At 49.1% G+C, this 20,220-nt stretch overlaps 1 protein-coding gene across 1 annotated transcript in view; it reads left to right on the top strand.

Moving 5' to 3' along the window:
• LOC309839864 (pseudouridine-5'-phosphatase-like) overlaps positions 1 to 19,399 on the top strand; it is a 71,135-nt gene extending 51,736 nt beyond the window's left edge. Inside the window, exon 4 of the mRNA XM_082681838.1 lies at positions 18,010 to 19,399. Coding sequence (XP_082537964.1) covers positions 18,010 to 18,186 — 177 coding nt within the window. The 3' untranslated portion in view covers positions 18,187 to 19,399. The remainder of the gene's footprint in view (positions 1 to 18,009) is intronic.
• Positions 19,400 to 20,220: the final 821 nt, after the last annotated feature.

Raw genomic sequence — 20,220 nt, 5'->3', positions numbered from 1 at the left:
GTGTCCTTATTTGTAACGAGCAGCCTTGGACACACACGTTCCCTGCAGTTCAGCAATTCAGACGTAAGTCAGCAACGCTCACCACCCCTCCCCCCAAATGCTTCTCGGTTTCTCCCCTGCCAGGGGGCCGCAGGCGGAGCTCTGTCCTGCCTCTGTGGGCTGCTTCCTTATGCCGTCCGTGCTGGAGCTGGGGAGGTGGTGTCTGAGCCCAGGAAGAGTGCTTAGAGTGCGCGACGGGGCTTGTTCGCTTCTGCTGAGTCTCCGCGCGGCTCATGGGGGCTGGTGAGACGGAGGAGGGGGAAGAAGCCTCAGCCACCTGCAGAGGCAGATTCCAGAACACCTGGGGCTTCTCGAGAGCGGTTGCTGCTGGTGACCCACGTGTGTCCACAGCAGGCGGGGCGTCCCTCAGGGTGACGGTGCTCCCTCCTGGTCCCTGCATCCGAGGGTGCGGTGCTTCGTGGGGCACGGGTGCAGGGAAGAGCCTTTCCGTGAGAGATCTTCTCACCATCTGCTTGTCACTAACGCGGCCTTTGCCACACTAACCGCGAGCGCAGGGAAGGTTACTCAAAAGCCTGCCTCCCGATGCAGCTGACAGTGGCGAACGTTGTTGAGTGATGTGTTTTTTGGGCCCGGGGCCTAACTGACTATACTGAACCTGTAAGGGCCGTCGAGCTGTGTAACCCCTTGGGCTTCCTCTGATTCTCAGACGCCTGCTGGGCGTCCCACGATTCAGCGCACTTCTGACGCTAAGGACCTGGAGTCGGCGCCGACCCCCGGGTTGGGGGCTCAGCCCCCGAGACTGCCCCTGCTGCGGATGCCAGCCTCTGACGAGGTACCCAGGCCCCTCGTGCTTCTCCCATCCGGCCACAGACGTGGGTTCCCACACAGCCCCCTTCCCGGTTGTTATAATTCACTAGAATGACTCACCGAACTTCGGAAGACGCGACTTGCGTTCACTGGTCTAGTGTAGGAGTACAGCTCAGGAGCAGCCCGGTGGAAGAGCTGCTTAGCCTAAGGTCTGGGTGCCAGGGTGCTGGCTTCCGTGCCCTCTCTGGGCACGCCACCCTCCCAGCACCCCCTTGTGTTCAGAAGCTCCGAGAACCTTAGGGCTTTCTGCGGAGGCTCCATTGCCTGGCACTGCTGGTTAAACCATGGGCCTTTGTTGACTGCATCGCCGGGCCTGCAGGTTGGGCTGGGGTGCAAGCTGCAGCGCTCTAATCCTGCCTGGTCCTTCTGTCCACCAGCCCCCATCCCGAAAGCATCTGGGGCCCAGGACTGTCACTCATTAGCATAAGCTGACATGTGCTTGAAAGGAGATTATTACGAATAATGAAAAATGTTCTGATTGCCCAGGAAGTGCCAAGGGTTTTAGGAGCTCTGTACTGGAAACCAGGGGCAAGGGCCAAATATATATATTTTTTATTATGCGACAGCCGGAAGAATCATTGCATATCATTGAGTGATGGCGGCAGTGCGTTCCTCGCAATACAAGTACGCGGACGGATTCAACTCAGCAGTTGCATGACCAGGGTGGAGCCTGCGATGGCCCAGCCACTAAGCCACAGAGTCAAAGATGAGGCCTCAGGGCTGGTGGGACGGGTCCTGGCTGCAGTGTGGTTCTGCTTCTTACATCAGAACATCTTTGAGTCCACGTGTTTGCCATCCTATGACAGATTCCATACAAATGCGTTCTCCTTCCCTAAGAACTTCTTAAAGGATCTCCCATCCCTTCAGGTGATAAAACCCTCCTCCTAGAAGGGCCATCTTCTTTGTGTGGTGCAGGTAGAGTGAGGTGCCTCCCTGAGCAGACTGGTTCTGGAGCAGCTCAGAGTAGGAGCGCCTGCTTGCAGCCGTCTTCACAGCTGAGAAGATGAGGTGCTGACCCGTCGTGTCCTCCTTTGTTTGGCTGTTCAGGGAGGAGGGTGCTGCCTTTCTTTCTACTCCAGGCAGTCCTTCCTTTGCCGGGCACCCTATTCATGGAAACATGGCATTGCCAGGTTTTCAAGTGTGTGTGCAAACCAAGTTTATGGGGAGACCACACGCCGGCTTTGCGTGAGGCCAGTTGCAGTGCAGCTGCGGGAGAGGAGGGCACGGCTGTGTGGCTCCAGTCTATACGGGCGGGAGTTCCCCTTGGTGAGACGCCGAGGCGCCGAGGCAGAGCTCGGACATCCCTGTTGCCCACGGTGACAGTGTTCTAGGCACATCAAAGGAAAATGAGCACGTGCGTATCTGAGGAGTAGTCTCGCTCCTAGAAGTGCTCTCCACCAGTTACCCTTGTTAGTCACCCACACTTATTGATGCAGCTATTTGTCTTGCAGAAATGAAACCTGTCTTGTCCTGTTTCCTAGGCAGACACAGTTAAGGTGTTTGGGTTTTCCTCAGATGTGCCTATTGTAGGAGGAAAGGACAGTGTTGGTCGGCTCCTGGTTGTGGAGGCCCACCGCCCGTTTTGTACTTGCATTTGTCTTCCAAATTCAGCAAGCAGTTGCAGAGAGGCTCATGGAAGCATGACACTGCTCTTAGGTTGTGTCCTGCTGCTTCCTCTTTAACGCAGTGCAGGCGCCAGCATATAGGGGTGACGAGCCTCGGAGTTGAAGGGCATTTCATGCAGTTATCAAGTCCCTAGAGAGAGTCACGGTTGCCGTTGGGAATTTATGATTCTGTGCGTGTCACCAAATTAATCTGGTACAGTGGTACTAATAGGACTGTAGTAAAGCACAAGTAGCATAAAAGGGGGAATTTATGTTGTCACGTTAGTCACTGTTTTACTAGGAGAAGATGCCTAACAGAGCTGGCATTCAGCAAGTGTTCGTTGCAGATGTCCTAAGTTATTTATGTATCGTTCTTTTGTGCTTAAGATATGCAAAAGTACGGTGCCATCTTCAGAAGTCACTTTACCCATCTCCATGCTCAGGCGCACTCACTGAGCGCCTGTGTGCCGGGGGGCCTGGCATGCGGGAGCCCCCACTGAATCCCACGGGCCCCGCAGGGCAGAGGTTATCATTGCCCCAGCTTTCACAGCCCCTGAGCTTCTGGAGGCTTGCAGACAGGAGCGGCGGTGCTCAGAGTCCGGGGCAGGTTGAGGGAGCAAGCCGGGAGTCACCCCAGCCCCCCTGGGTGTGTGTGCTCTGCCATTTCAGTGCCTCGCCGCAAAAATGCACGTCTTTGTTGCAAAATAAAAATGCCATCATTTACACAGGATTTCTTGTGTTGATATTTACTACTACGTTACAAGTAAAACCTGAAATCAGTTTTTAAAAGCATGGCAGTCACTACTTTGGATACATATTTTTCTTGTTAATGTTCACAGCTGAATTTCAGGATTTTTTTTAAATGAACAATTATTCCTTTTTTTAAAGAATCAGTTATTTTATTTATTTATTTATTTATTTTGGCTGCCCCGGGTCTTAGTTGCAGCACGTGGGATCTTTAAGGTGTGGCGTGCGGGCTCTCAGTTGCGGCACACAGACTTCTAAGTTGCAGCTTGTGAACTCTTAGTTGTGGCACGCATGCAGGATCTAGTTCCCCCGACCAGGGATCGAACCCGGAACCCCCTGCATTGGGAACACGGAGTTGTACTCACTGGACCACCAGGGAAGTCCCCAGAGTTTTCTTTTGAATTACTTTTTTGTTTTGTTTTGAAGAAAGTCTCGCACGTTAAGCCTTTATATACCTAGAGAGTTAAAAAATGGCAAATGTATTTTAACTTGAGTTCTGATTAACTGTACAATGTCTTCATCATGTAACACTCAGACCATTTCTTCAATTACAGAAGTCATCACCTGAGTTGACTTTTCAATATGTGAAATGGCAATTAATATATTTTACATAATCTCTTGACAAAGAAACACGTTAATTTAAAAATCATTCTCTGTATCTCTTTTTATTGTGTATTGTCTATATGGCCAAAGTCTGCAGACAGGTGTAGGCTGTCAGGTGTTGCTGCTGGAAGAGCTACTTCACCTCCCAGAATAATGGGAATCAAGTGGGTGCGTTGCTTCTGGCAGATTGAAAGTTAACAGGACTTCCCTGGTGGCGCAGTGGCTAAGAATCCGCCTGCCAGTGCAGGGGACACAGGTTTGAGCCCTGGTCCGGGAAGATCCCACATGCCGCGGAGCAGCTAAGCCCGTGCGCCACAACTACTGAGCCTGCGCGCTAGAGCCCGCGAGCCACAACTGCTGAGCCCCTGAGCCACAGCTACTGAAGCCCGCGCGCCTAGAGCCTGTGCTCCACAACAAGAGAAGCCACTGCACTGAAAAGGCCACACGCCACAACTAGAGAAAGCCCGCACGCAGCAACGAAGACCCAAAGCAGCCAAATAAACAAATAAATAAATAAATATATAAAATTAAAAAAAAAAGAAAAAGAAAAGAAAGTTAAAACTTGGCGGCCAGGTGAGATGAGCTGCGCTTCTGTCTTTGGGGGATTGCATACTCTTTAGTCAGTGTCTCACTTCTGAACACCCCATTAGGGGCATAGTGGTGCTCGAGTCTCTCCTGGCGGTGTGGAGAGTCACTGGGCCGTAGTCAGCCACCTTCGGGGCCTCAGGGAGACTGCACATCCCTGGCCATTGCTGCCCAGGCCTCATGCCCGTCTTCTCCTGTCACCCAGAACCACTGAGGAAAATACGGAGGCCTCTGGTCACTGGTCTTGGTATTATTTCACGTCTCTTGCAACCTGATGTACCAGGCCCTCCCTTACTTCATTAAAAAAAAAAAAAAAAGATCTCAACTATTCCTTTCATAACTCCTCCCATTACACATCTTTTCTTTCATCCAGCCTGCCTTTGCTTGGTATCCCTACTGACTTTCTGTGGACTAGGTTGCTTGCTTTCCCAAATTCCATTGTCGAGGGGGGAAAAAACGTTTTCTGTACCCTCTTAGGTTTGGTGGTTGGGGGCCTGTAAATTAAACGGACAGAAGAAATTAACAAGAGAAAATACAGATTTCTATTTGTGTAAGCATGAGGCAGTTCCCAGAAAAATATGATTCAAGGAGGCAGTGAGCACCTGGGGCTTATATACCATCTTAATAGGGGTTGGGGAGAGACAGAGGGGCGCTTCTGGTAGAAGAGACGACTTTTAGGAAACATGAATGGGCTCTTAGGAGAACAGATGTGAGACGTGGTAGTTGTATGACGATGTCTGTTTACACAGTTTCTTATCCAGGCTCTGACCTGTGCAGACTTCTCTTCAGCCATAAAAGTCAACCTTCCCGGGTTGTAAAGCTCCTGGGGAGGGGATTTATGGCAGTTGCATTCTTTAGGGAGGCTTTGCTTTTAGGAAGATAAGGAGAATTTAGAAAAAGCCTTGCCCTGCAGCTGTTGATCTCCCATGTCTTCAGCTCAGAATAATCCTTGGGCTCCCGTGGCATGTTCTGGGCCCCCTTCACCACCGAGCGGTCCCTGTTTTTTCCCCAACTCCCCATCGTCACTTTCTTGCTTCTTCCTGTGAATATTCAGCCTCTGGTTGGCCAGCGGTAAGGCCTCTGCTTGCCGAGCTGCCCGGCCTCTGCATTTCTGAATGACCTCAAGTCCTGCCTTCACCCCAATGATTTTCATCTCCCACGGGGCCTCAGGGAGTCCTGCTTTCCAGGAGCCCTTGGTCTGGCTCCCACCTGAGCCAGCTGGTCCCATGCCAGCCCCAGGGACCCCCCCGCCCCCCACCCCAGACCGCACCAGGAGCTGTGAGCCCTGTGTTGCACCACGTGTTTTCTCTGTTCTTTGTGTGTTTGTACGTGTGGTTGTGCAGTCTTCACATATCGGCAGTCCGAAAGAATGATGGTTCTCATTAGGCCCTCGTAACAGCATGTACATATAACCCATCTATTTTAAGCCACCATCACAGAATGAAAATTTGACAGGGCTCCAGACACTGAGAAGGATGAGTTGTATCTTGGATTTGTGAAAAATTAAATAGTCGTGCCCACAGGTAACCTTCATAGACACACAGAGTTCTGCTAGGGTCGGGGAGCAGTGACTCAACTGCCAGGGCTAAGAAGAACGTCTTCCTGCGTTCCCAGCTTTGCCTTTGTAAAGCTGTAAACCGCGTGTGTGCTCGTGTCGTTAGCTCTGATTCTGTGTCGCTCTGCCTGGCTCCTGACAGCGCCCCTTTGCCCGGCCGCTTCCTCCCTCGCTGGTGACCCCAGGGCTCTGTCGTAGCTTCCCCTTCTGTGTTACTAGCCTGTCATCAGCGGGGAAGGGGGGTTGCTGTATTGGGGTAAAAAAAAGTCTGTCTGCAAAGGCTTCTTAGGCAGCGACAATGAACAAGATACCTCAGAAACACTGGATTACTCGTATGCTAGCTTAAACAAATACTGAGTTAATAGTCCCCAGTAATTTCCATGGACGGCATCTGACAGATTCAAGGGTGATCTTTTTTTAGAGGGCGTCCCCAGTGGCTACATCCCCGGAACTTTGTTTGTTTAAACTAGGGTGACTGAGTCCTCGCCATCGGCCAGATCCTGTGCAGTGCTAGCTCTGAATCTCCGTGTTCCAGGGACCCACCTAATCCCAGGCCAGTGGGGATGACTGGTTCCCCCTTGTTTAAGTCCAGACTTGGCAACAGCTTGTCCTAAATGCTGGCAAGAGGATCCAAATCTCTTTGAGGGATACTGGGGGTCTTGGACCAGTTCTTCAAAGCTTTCCTAATTCTAAGAGTCTTGGGCGTAAACTGGATGAAGATGGAATCCCTCCCTGTTTTCTAAAACACAGCAGCATCGGTCCCCAGGTGAATGCAGAAGGAACTGGGATGTGAATTCTGCACAAGTAAAGAAGACTGGCCACTGGGTTGGGAGTTTCTTGCCAGGGTCCTTTCTGTGGACCATCAGCAAATTAGAGCATGGTTTGTTTTATTAGCTGAAGGCCTCTTAGCACAATCAGAGGGTGTGCTGGTTGTATACTGTATTATTTTCTCCACAGTTAGCCAGGTGAATTTTGTGAATTTTAAATGTGAATTTTGGTGCTTAACATTGGACCAGTTGCCCATGTTCCTTTCCACCTCTGCCCTAACAAATGACCACAAGCTTGGGGACTTAGAACAACGCAGATTTTTATGTCACTGTTCCATAGGTTGGAATTCCGGGCCTGGCATAGCTGGGTCCTCCGCTCCAAGTCTCACAGGCGTGAAACCAAGATGTTGGCTGGCTGGGCTCCTCCCAGGAGGCGCTAGGGAAGGACCATGCCCAGGCTCATCAGGTGGCTGGTGGAACCCAGCTCCTTATAGGTAGGACTGGAGTCCCCGTCTCCTAGCTGGGTGTCCTGGGCTCCTCCCTCAACCCCTCGAGGTCTCGCTCTGGTCCTGACAGTGGGTCTTACATCACAGAGCCAGCACTGGTGCATCCGACTCTGCTCATGCTTGACATCACTCCTTCTGCAGCATCTCTCCCCCTCCAGCCAGAGAAGGCGCTCCGCTTTTAGGGGCACACCTGGCTAGAGGAGCCCCCAACCTTTCGGCCAGGACACCCTCCCTGTCTCCAGCTCCATAGCCTGAAGCCCTTCTGCAAAGTCCCCTTTACCGTGTAAGGGACCCCATTCATAGGTTCTGGGGCTTCAGGGGTGGGCATCTTTGGGGACCAGTCTGCCCACCGCAGTGCCTACTCTCAGTTCCAGTTTTCCCACTTATAGGACGGAGATAAGAATATTAGAAATGTTAGAAATGACATTTGCTGCAGGAATAAAGCTTCTCCCAGGCCCTCTGCTGCTGACTTTCTCCCTCTACGTTGTTCTTTGCTGCTTCTACATCATATTCCGTAGGGGTTCACATTCCTGATTCTTCCAGAGTCTCCGCACAGCACCTGGCTGCTGACCCACTGCCCCCTGTCTGCAGGTCCTGAGGTGCTCTTGGTCACCAGGAGGCTGGCGGCCACACTCGCAGGCAGGCCTGGCTCCAGGCTGGACCAGGACTCACCCAGTTGGGATGACGTATCAGTGCCTGTGAGTCGGAGCTCTTCACTGCCCCTGTTCTATTAGACACTAAAATTGAGTCAGAGGCTGAAATGATTGAAGTCTATAAGAAGGTAAATGCATGGGATATGAAACATTCTCACCCCACTAATATATTCTCAAGGTAGAGGAAGAAAGCTAATACAATGCTATATTTATTGGTCCTTTACTTGACTGTTCTGCCTGCAAACACTGCTGTTGTTGCTATAGTCTGTTTTGAAGGTAAATAGTACTTGCGCTGTTTCTTTTACCAGCAGCTAAAAGCGCCTGCGGCACATGGTCCCTGGGGCACGTGTTGGGGTCCCTGGAGGACCACAGAGCGCCCCGGTCCTGGGTAGTTTTTGTGGCTCTCACCCCACCGTGCTGAGTGTCCACTGGCCAGTGTCCAAGAAGCAGAAAACCAGGGTGTGGTCTGTGGCCACACAGGGATCCACACGATGCAGAGGGCTCGGGTCAGCTTGGACCCTTGGCTGGTAGATGCCCCACCCCCGCATTGGCAAACCCCAAGAAGAGACTTGCAAACTCAGGGCTTGCTGTTTATACTTCTTGAGAACGTTTCTTGGCCCACGTGGACCCAGGATGCCTTCCTGACTGCTCTGCGCCCACCTTCAGGGACCTCATGCGTCTCCACAGTGTCCCCTGCCCCTCCGGGGTGACCTGACCACGCGACCTCTTGCGCACCCTTTGCCCAGAGCTCCTTATGTCTTCACGCATTTCCGTTCCTAGTGAAATAAAAGCGTAACCCAAGTGCCAGAGCTGGTTGACGTTTAAAGTGAGCATTTGCATCATCTAATTTTATTCATTATAAGCGTTTTAAGTTAAAGTTATTATGTACAGGGAGGATTCAGACCATTCCAAGAAAAAAGGCCAAGGACTTTATTTGCACTAATGTGAAGTTTGCCATGGTCAGGTGTATCTTCTTGAAGCTTTTCCCAGATGTATTCCTCAGAGCATTAATTATGGGGGACGTTCATTGGTTTTCTCTGAAAACATTTCCACATTTGCAAAACTTCTCCATCAAACTTGAAACAATGGGTTTATCCAGGGCAGTCCTTCCGGAAACTTTTTTTATGCTGATTTTTGTATGTCACGAATCTCCAGTCCCTCATTCAACGTGAAGAATCTCCTTTTTGCAGTAGATCTCTCTGGACTGCTGCATCAAAGAACATTCTGGAAACCTCATACCTAATGACGTCCTAGTAGACAGTTTATCTTTATTTTATTTATTTTATTTTCATTGCAGTGTAGTTGCTTTACAATGTTGTGTTGGTTTCTGCTGTACGGCAAAGTGACTCAGCTATACGTATACGTATATCCCCTCTTTTTGGGATGTCCTTCCCATTTAGGTCACCACAGAGCACTGAGTAGAGTTCCCTGTGCTCTACAGTAGGTTCTCATTAGTTGTCTATTTTATGCATAGTATCAGTGGTGTGTATATGTCAATCCCAATCTCCCAATTCCTCCCCACCCCTCTCCCCCTTGGTATCCAATACATTTGTTCCCTACAGTCTGTGTCTCTATTTCTGCTTTGCAAGTAAGATCATCTGTACCATTTTTCCAGATTCCATATATATGCATTAATATACGATATTTGTTTTTCTCTTTCTGACTTACTTCACTCTGTATGACAGTCTCTAGGTCCATCCACAACTCTGCAAATGACCCAATTTCGTTCTTTTTTATGGCCAAGTAATATTCATCGTATATATGTACCACATCTTTTTTATGCATTCCTCTGTTGATGGATGTTTAGAAATGAACATTAATACAACTACTGAGAGATGAAGAAAAAGATCAGAAGCCTCCCCTGGAATTAAGCACATCTTCACTTCCAGAAGTGCTGAATTAGCTACGGTTGTGTGTAAAAGAAAGCTTTCATCTGGTTGGTGGGCACTCAGTGGGTTCTCAGGATTCAGGCGAGTAAAGAGAGTAAGTACCAGAGAGTAAATCCTGGAGGGCCTTGCCTTCATAGGCCTGTCATCACCTGTAAACAGGTGGCTGGGCCATAAGTAACAGCTGTTCGCATGCAGAGGACTGAAGAGAGGCCTCCTGCATCGGCAGCAGTGACATGTCAACTCCCAGAACAGCGGCCTGTCCGTCCCCTCGCTTGGGAACGAAGAGTTTAACCCCCTCCAGGTCCAGTAATTACATAGGCTTTCCCTGCGTGTGTATCGCTTCCCAAAGTAACTGTCAGCCCCTCCTGTACACGACGTTTGCAGGCGGAGTGGAAAAATCACTTAGGCAGGTCTTCAAAGGCGCCCTCTGTCCTGTGATAATTCTGTTTATGGCTTAAGCCTCTTCAGTAGCTATGCCCAAAGGCAGACAAAACGTGCTGTGCTTCTGCTCTTCTAGGCATTTGTGGAATTAGGTCATCCAGGAAACATTTATTTCCTTTCCCCAAACTGCAAGCAGTTGTGATCTAAGAAACCTCCGAGTGGTTCTTCCTCCGAGAGAGTGCTACCTGGAGATTACACACAGCTCTCTGTTAGACGTATTGTAGTAGTGTGCTTGGGCGGCCAGAGCGCACTATCACAGGCTGGGGGTTGAAACAGCAGCACGTGTATCCTCGCGGTTCTGGGGACCAGACGTCCAACAGGAGGGTTCTGGCAGGTTCTGCCTCAGGTGAGCGCAAGGGGAGGGCCAGACAGAGCAGCTTCCCCTTCCTCTTGGAAGGACCCTAACCCTCTCTGATGAGGGCGCCCTTGGGACTCATTTCACCTGAAAACCATTCTAGGGACCCTGTATCCAAATACCTTGGGTGTTAGGGTTTAACGTTTGAATCTTGTGGAAAACAATTCGGCCCGTAGTATGTATTTCGACATGGTAGCCATGCAGGGGGATAATCTTCAAGGCTGGTGTCATAGTTTAGCTCTCAACACGTGAAACTAATAGGGACCTTGAGTCAAACCTGTGTTTCACGAGTATCGTGCAGAAGGTCGAGGAAAACACTGATTTTGCCCATTTACTTGAATATATAGAAGAGGTAGGAAGATGAAAGAAAGTATTCTGATGACCATTTAGAAACAAATAACACTTGTTTTATGAATCTTTAAAATATGCAGAGCCTTTGAGAGCATTGCTGGGCTTTTCAGTGGTTTCCTGACAAAGTGGTGAACACAGAATCTGTATTATTAAAAGAGAAAATGAGAAAAAGGTTTTTGAGCTACTTGAAGTCCTTTGCTCAGCACTTAATTTACACGCACATACTTTAAGATGGACAACGAGAGGGCCTCACGATGTAGCTTTCATGAATAAAATGACAGAGAATTCCTTAGGAAGCTTCCCGCCCATGCCCGCCAAGTTGTTAAATACTACATTTTTCAAAGGCTTTCCTCAAAAGGAAAAGGAATCCATTTAGTGGTGTGATTCATTCGTGTATCTAGCCTGTAACTCTGGAGGATTTTTTTATGCATATGTTTATCTCAGTACTGGCTTTATTCTTTTATTTTCAGACTAAAATTAATTCAGTAAGACAGCAGCTCTGCAGTGTGCAGGGGATACTGACCTCAGCATCAGACACTTACGTAGAAGACCACAGCACAGTTCAAATCTGCTTTACCTATAGATAGGTGGATGAGTGGGTGGGTGTGTAGGTAGGTAGGTAGATAGGGATGGATGGATGGGTGGATGCTTGGATGGATGGATGGTGGGTGGATGGATGGATGGATGGTGGATAGATGGATGAATGGGTGGATGGGTGGATGGATGGATAGATAAAAAGATGAAGAATATGAACAAAAGTAGTAATTAACAGCAAAACACATGCAAACTTCAGTCATTTTTACAACAGTACTTAAGTAAACATGTAATGAAGTGTATACATATTTGCTATCACAATACTGTGGTACTTGTTTATGGGTAATTCACTGACAAAGAACAAGGAGACCAGTAAAACTTAAACCTTAGATATGAGCACTGTTAATAAAAAGTTAATCAAAAAACTTTAAGACCTCCTCAAAGTTTTCATGCCTCATAGTGTGAAAATTGAACTTGATACTATAAAATTAATGTATAGAATCAAATCTACTGCCAGAAGTGATATAATGGAAGTTTCAACTTAAAAGTAGTGGTTTAGTTGAAAACTGTTTTAGTGCTTAGATTTGGATTATCCATGGCTTTATATATAACGAAAAATCACGGATGCTGCTTTAGGGGTACTTAAATTTGCATACACGTAATGCCAGGCCCTGAGAGGCTTCAGAGTGACTTCATGTCAAAGTTTGTGTGTTACTGAGCAAAAGGAAAAGCTTCCTTCCCTAGAGACGATGTAATCACATGGAACAAGTTCACTAGTTCCAGAAAAGTGTACCACTTAAAATGTACACTTGTACTTGTTTGAAATGTAAAATTAGTTATCAAGTGTCATCTCAGGTGGGTCTGGACCTGAAGGGAATAGGTGCATGGGATTGAAGATGAGTCCCTGTTGGCCTGAGCTGATGAGGAAAAGCACGGTGAGGGCCATAACTCCGAACGTGTGGGAACCCAGTGTATAAACCATCCCTTGGAAGTAAGGGGAGGGGGCCCCAGGCCATCTGATGACACACCTAGCAGACGGGTCTAACATTGCTTCTGGGGCTGCAGCTCACCTGGCCCCACTGCTGCCTCACCTGGTTCCCCTTCTGCCCCCCACTGTCGCTGAAGCTCCATCCCTCCTGGGCCGTCTGCTCATCTCAGAGAAATGCGAGGCTGTCTCGGGCCCCTCCTTGTCTCCCCTTTTCCCTCCTCCTGGTTGCAACTCCACACCCAGCCCCCCCGTGCGCTCCCACCCAGCCCCCCTCTGCTCACACTCAGCCCCCCTCCTCTCACACCCCATCCCCCTCCTCTCACACCCAGCCCCCCTCTGCTCACACCCAGCCCCCCTCCTCTCACACCCAGCCCCACTCCGCTCACCCACGACATAGGCAGGCTCCTCATCTCTCTGCCAGACCCTCCCACAGTGGACTCAAACCCAGGCTGTCACAAAGCAAACTCTCTTTCCCTCCACCAAAATGGCAGTCCCAGTGCCCTCCGCATCAGAAAGGTCGGACTCTCCTTTGCGTCAACGTCCACGGCATTGTCCATCAAACTCCCTCTTGCCTTTGAAGGATCTCCCTAATCCCATCCACCTCCCTGCGTTCTCTCCGCCACCGTCAGACAAAGGTTCAGTTCTGTGCAATTCCATAGTTACCACATGAGCCATCTTAGTTCCTGATGCTCCTGTTGAAAGTACCTCCTAGCTACCCCGCCCCAGCCCGTGGTTCAGACGAGCAGCGTGGGCGACGGTCGCGGACGTGGGCCGCCTTACAGGGCGCTCCTGAGTCTGAGCACCTTCAGAGAAGTGGGTTCGGCACCTCCGTGAGCTATAAGCCCCTGAAATACTTCCCTTCACCTACCTGGTGGTTGGAAATGTCATTCTTTCTAAATTAAACCCCTCAAGCTACAGTTTAATTAAGCTCATCTGCTCTCCTGGAGATGGAATTCAGATATATTTTAGCTTTCAGCCTGGTAAAGTGAAAAAGAACATTGGATTCTGGAGACCCGGGCACAGTTCCCAAATTCTGTCACCTGCCTGCTGGTGTGACCTTCAGCTCACCTCTGAGCTTCCCGGGCTCAGATCCCTCAGCCATGACAGTGACAGGAGAGGGCTGGGCTGGCCGCTGCCCTCGAGGGTGACACTCTGCGGCCCCTGTGTCGCTTTGAGTCCCGACCAGGGCACTTCCGCCACCTCCGCGAATTCAGCAGGCGGTCTTCATGTACCCACTCCCGGCCTGGCACCATGAGAGGGTGCCTTCCCCGCAGCCCTGCCTGCTTACAGCCAAGCACAAGCTGTGAGAAGAGTACTCCTGACCGGCAGCTTCCTTGAAGTACTGGAAGTGTGTCCTGGGGTACCTGCTATGTGTGCTGTGCTCCAAAACTCACTGCACTGGTGAAACGATTGCATCCACACCCGTCCACAGAATCTTGGGCCGAGGGCCGAGGTGCATGTGCAGGTGGGCGAGGGAGGGCGGGCGTTCTACTCCCCTGGCCTCTGCACCTGCTGCAGCCCCTGCAGAGCCTTTCTTACAGGGACATTTCTTCGGCAGACACCAAAGTACACATCTCCAGTCACACTTGACAAGTAGGTGTGAGCGAGTTAAGGTTAGGTGCAACCAGTCAGTTCTGGGTGGGAAGGGCTGGTCTGGTGACTGAGGGAACAATGAAGTGTTGAAAAGGAAGAAGAGAGACAAAGGCCAGCGTCTGTTAGCCACATGTGGCCCTTAGAAACTGCCCGGACATATTTTGGTACTTGCCGGGAAAACATACTTCCTCCTTTTTGTTTGTGTAAGGTGTGAGCTGTATTGCTTTAGCTTATGTCTTTCAGTGGTTTTATGATTCAGTGGTTTTATGACTATTAAGTCCTGTTATGAACAGGCATAGTCTTGCCAGGTAACTTTCAAAGGTTTATTCTTTGGTTTCAGTAGAGAGACAAGCCGTGCGATGACTGTTCATACAGTGTCCACGATTCTAGGCTCTGGGTAACTTTCCCTACGAGTGGTCCTTAGAAGACCTTTAGGTCTTAGGAATCAGGGCACAGCATAAGGAGCACATAAAAACCTTTTGAGGCATTTTCACAGGTGCTCCAAAATCTAGTTGTTCTGCTTTGTATTTCTGCTCCTTGTAAGAAGGAGGGGAAGCCCTACGATTCCCGGTGCTGTCCGTGTGCTGCCAGGGCTGGGGTCGGCCACCTGGACCCATCGCTGGTGCTGTCCTCCGCAGGATCCGCGTCGTGTGTGTGGTTCCTGCCCTGCATTTGGCTGCTCTGTTCAGCTTGTGTGAGGAGGGCAGGGCCGGGGCAGAGGGACCGAGGGGTCCAGTTTCCTGTATCATACACCCTCCAATGCACTGGCCGATTCCGATACCGAACGCAGGCGTGTGCGCCCGATGACGCACACTGAGGCCAAACAGCACTCAGACTCTGGAGTCTGGAGCAGAGAAAGGTTTACCGCAGTGCCTGGCAAGCAGACGGTGGCTCATGCCCCCCAAACTCCAGACTCCCCCAAGGGTTTCAGCAAAGCATTTTGAGAGGCAAGTTGAAGCAGCAGCGTGGATAGTCGCTGCAAACTTCTTGGTGCCAGAATCCTTTGTTCTTGCAACTGTCCACATAGGTCCCGTCGCGGTGTTCATGTAAACCTCCAATAAGACAAATGGTATTCTTTGTTCTGCAACTTTTTATCTCTACCTGAATGGGAAGATGTTACACCTTTAAAGGTCAGAGCCTTGAGAATGGGCTCTCCTGTGTATTTCAGGCTACAGGCAACATTCTTAACTGGAAGCTAAAGCAATAGCGTACAAAGGCTAAAGTTAAAGAAGCAGATCCAATATGGAGTCGTATTTGTTCTTCCCTATTACAGTCTGCTTTTAAAAACGTCAACTTCTCTTTTAACTTCTCCGCACTTCTCGGATTCTTATTGACCCACGGGAAGGGTCCAGCTGGCGCTCGTGGAAGGCGTTTGTTGGCCGCAGGAGAGGAGGCAAAGGAGAGGAACTTTAGGAGCTCCTGACACAATGTATACAATCAGGGTTTCTGCTATTCTTCCGACCGTATTTACAACACAGACTACAATCGCTTTTGACCTTTCAGAACAGTCGGCATCAAGAGGCTGTGTGCAAACTCCCCGTCCTGTCTGCCGGGCTTTGCCCTGAGTCCTTTCGAGCGCCCAGCCTTACTTATCTGCCTGGACACACTTCCAACGGCCCTCCTGCTGCACAAGCCTCACACATCCCTCCTCCCTGTCGTCCTTCAGGCTGGCCTCCCTGATGCCTGCCACCCTTCACTCTGCCGCATGCGTCCTAAACATCGCGTTTCACATCTCCGTGCTGCGTTGGGGTGATTCATTCCAGAATTAGGTGGGGACAAAAGATAAATTGGAAACAGAAACCAATAAACGGTGCGCGCCTGCAGAGAGAGTGAAACCTTCAGAAACAGGGTATGTCAGTTACGCCGCCTGTATTAGCCGTAAGTACTTACGGAGCTTTTCCCGATCATGCCACCATTCCTCCTTTTATTTCCTGGAGCTTAAACGGCATGTGGACAGAGCATGTGGACATTCATCTGTATTTCCTGGAGCTTAAAGGGCATGCGGGTGAGCTGTCAGGTGTGAATGGGCTGACCACTGTTCTCAGATGAGGACAGGTGTCTTGGGCCCCTGTTCTGCTCAGTGCCACGGTTTCTGAGCCACCACCTTTTCCTCACACCTGCCCACATGCTCCTTGGAAGGAGCCTCCCACAAATACAAAAAGCTGTTTTCACGACTGGAGCCAAGCACCGTTACGCCAAGGAATCAACAAAATCTCTTCCTCCGCCCCGCTGAAAGCTCACAGGCGGCCTGCACAAAGCCTAAAAATCTCACGTATTCAAAGAACAACATGTCAGCAGGTGACATTTAAGTGCTTGTCCATGGTCCCAGGTAAAACAACAGGGACGTTTAGAATATGGTCAGGTCATAACTTTAAAAAGTCAGGGACGGAAACGTCACCAGCAGGGACTCTCTGAATGAGATAACTAAGAAACGGCACCTCGGCGGCCTAAGCAGAGTCATTCCCCCCTGAGAGGGAAACCGTCTTCTCTCGGTAGAGGCAGAGAGCTTGAAACAAGACAGGGGGCCACAGGAAGCCTGACAGGAAGGCAGTGGGACTGGGTGTTCCGTGTGCCCAGGACCGTCCAGTTCAGCGCTGTGTCGCGGGCATCAGCCCGCTCTCTGAGGTGCCTAGTGCTGGCTTGTTGTCGTGACGAGTAGTAATTCGCTCGGTCCTCACCTCGGCCCTGGGGGGAGTCAGCTCATAAACGGCTCAGCCTCCAGGAGAAAGGGAAGGAGGGAGGGAAAGAAAAGAAGTCAGTGAACCTGTTCCAGAGCAGACCAGCAGTAAGAGTGTGAGAGCATGTGTATGTGTTTGTGTGTGTTGTGCGTTTTCCACTGACTTAAAGACATCAGAGGATGCAGACCTTCTAGTGTCAGGCTGCACCTGGCAGCTGGTGCCCAGGAGCCGTTTCCAGGTCACCAGCACATGCGGCTGGGACCGCAGCGACCTATGAAGTAGGGTTGGGGGCAGTCGTTGTGATCAGTGGCAGGGGGGCCGGGGGCTGGGAGGACGTGAGGGGGAGACTGTCAGGTCCAACCTGGGCCACCCCCGGGCGTCCTCGGGCACTTGTGGAGAAGAAGGGGCACAGGAGAGCATCTCAGAGGTGCTGGGAGCAGCCCTCTTTATACATGTCCGGCCCCTACAGAATCTTAATGGAAAAGACTAAAGCTGCTTTCACATTCAGTGTGGGATTCCAGGAGCCAAGGGAAACTTTCTCAGTGGGTGCTCTCCTCGGAGGGAAGGTGATAAAAAGGTGACACACCCGTTCACCGCTGGGTAGACTTCTGCCTCGCATTTGGAGCGAGTCCTGACGTGAAACTCGCAGTAGCGATGGTCACAGGATGGCACGTTGAGGAGCTTCCTGATGCGAACGGGGGCACAGACACTCCCGTTTAGTGGTGGTGTCTGAATAAGCTGGAACAGGTACCGCACCTGGTACTCAGTCTTTGTGTTCGGGAGATTTTTGGTGCGTGACGGGTACCCCCAGGGGCTGAGTTTTTCACTAAAACATCCTAACGGTTTAATTTCCAAACTGCAGTACTTGAAACATTGCCAGCTCTGAAGTCACTTTACACCTAAAAAGCGTATTTTTTCTTACTTTTCACAACTTCCTCTCATGCTCAGCATGGTCAATTATCAATTGAACAGATTCTTATGATTCAATTAAAATAAATTTGTAAACCGAGAATCCAGTCTTTCCACTCAGCTGTGCCACATTTCGGTAGCACTTTGGGGCCAAGATGGACCTCTTCCCTGTAAAGTGACGTGGTGGGACGCACTCGGGCTGCAGAAGGGCCAGCGCCCTCTTCTCTCCACAAACCATAAACCGGACAGCCTCCACTCCGTTTCTGTGTCACGCAGAACACCGAGCTGACTCAGCTGACGGTGGTGCGGGCAATGAAAGCCCAGTCTAGACGTGTGGTTACAGAGAAGGCCGTCTCAACCCTCTCTTTCTTCCTCACCCCACAGTGCCTGGTCTTTGAAGATGCTCCCAATGGGGTGGAGGCCGCCCTCGCAGCTGGGATGCAGGTGGTCATGGTTCCCGACGGAAACTTAAACCGAGACCTGACCACAAAGGCCACCCTCGTGCTGGATTCCCTGCAGGACTTCCAGCCCGAGCTGTTCGGTCTGCCGCCCTATGAGTGAGAGGCTCCTGCGCCCACACGTGTGGCCCACGCTGCCCAGGAGAAGGGCAGAGGAAAGCCCAGCTCCCAGACCTCCACGTAAACAGTCCTTCAGCCTGTGAAGCCTTCTCATCCCACGAGGGTCTGGCCCACACTCTCTAAAGGGTCAATGAACTGTAACGTGACAGACAGAAAGCAAAAGAGAGACAGCCCAGAACACAGATGGAAATTGTCGCTTGAATAGTCATGTTTAATATTTGAATAATTTGGGTTCATTTCTTTTTCTTCTTCGTTGTTCTCAACCCTGGCTGGAAAATGTAAAATATATATACATATATGTATATGCTTTTATGTATATATGTGTATGTACATATTTATTTTAGTTATATACATTGTGTACTGTGTCAGTCTCCTCAGTGTTTCATTTTAAGATGCGCTAGCAACTAATAAAAGTGAGGTGGTAATGTTAATTCTGTTTGGTTTGTAATCTGAGTGGGAAATCCGCATGAAGGATGAGGTTTTCATAAATCATTCTCTTTATCAGCAAATGTTGACATTCCTTATGTGCCCTTAAATCTCTGTGGACCTCTACTGAGAGACTGACTGTGAACCGTATCTTCCGTTGTTTCCTTTCAGTGTGAATATAATGGTAGCCTACATCTTATATCGAGGTGCATATCCACGTTTCAGAATGTTTTCTGCCTCAGAGAAATCATTTCCTTTAAGAACATTTATTTTTTTAATACATTCTTTGATGCAGATAGAATTGGATTTCAGAGTGCATCCTTGCTACCACCGAGAGCCGTAGCCCATTTTTGGAACAATTTATTGGACATTACACTTTGGTGATTAACTGCTTTTAGTAGATTTACTCAGCCTTTTGTGATGGGAATATAGTGAGAGGCATTGAAAATGGGAACAGTACAATCACAGGGTGTTTCCACTGGTGGACACCCCACCTCTGTCCCGCCCTGGTCTCTGTTACTGATTGTCCTTGAGCTAATTTTCAATTCTGTGAGTCTTAGAAAGGTGATAGTGGTGTATGTGATTGTCAGGGGGAATGATTATCTGTGCATGGTTGTCTCTGGCTGTTGACCAATTTTACATCATTTCAGCAAATTCATTTCAACATTCTTGAGTGTTGTATACGTGCCTGTTCTTTGAATTCTCCTTGGAATCAGTTGTAACATCTTACTGTTCCCTCACCAGTGTGTTTAATTGAATAAAAGTTTTGACACTTACTTGTTCATGTTTTATTTGTATGGGAGTATGATTTTACCTTTTTTTAAAAAAAAATTATCGTCTAACAAATGTAAAACATAAATGCAAAACATACATGATTGACTTTCTTTTCTCTTAACCCAAACAGTGCTCACATGGTAAAGTGGCATTTACATATTTAAAAAAATTTTTATTGAAATGTAGTTGATTTACAATGTTGCATTGGTTTCAGATGTACAGCAAAGTGTTTTGATTATATATATATATATATTCCTTTTCAGATTCTTTTCCATTATAGGTCATTACAGATTACTGAGTAGAGTTCCCTGTGCTGTACAGTAGGTCCTTGTTGGTTATCTATTTTATATATAGTAGGCATTTACATATTTTAGGTGAACCATTGCTGTCTTTGCGTACAGCAAAGAAAGGCTCTCAGTGAAATGGTCACGTACGTGATTTGGTATCTCATTCTTCCAAAATATTTGTGTTGCTGTTTTCTAATCATTAAGCCATTTTGCATGAATAAGACAAACAGGTTTAATGCCTCTTAATGATGTCGATCAGGGTCAGTTTTTCTCTAGGGTGAATGTGGTCTTAAATGTGGTGGTGGTGTTTTTGTGGTTTTAGCCAACTCTGCAGACAAACACTTTGTACTTTTTTGTACAAAAGAGGAATACGGATGTGTGGTCAAAGCCCACATATTCTTTCTTGTTTTTGTACGTGAGTCTGATGGAAGCAATTGAAGCAATACAACATTTCAGTGGTGTTTTTCCACGGAATAATCCATCAATTTCATAGAGGTATAATAATGAAAAGTTAGACCAGAATGACTGCT

This window comes from Grampus griseus (assembly GCF_964374135.1).
Source record: "Grampus griseus genome assembly, chromosome: X".
In the NCBI taxonomy this organism is placed as follows: domain Eukaryota; kingdom Metazoa; phylum Chordata; class Mammalia; order Artiodactyla; family Delphinidae; genus Grampus; species Grampus griseus.
This window is presented reverse-complemented; position numbering and strand designations above follow the sequence as displayed.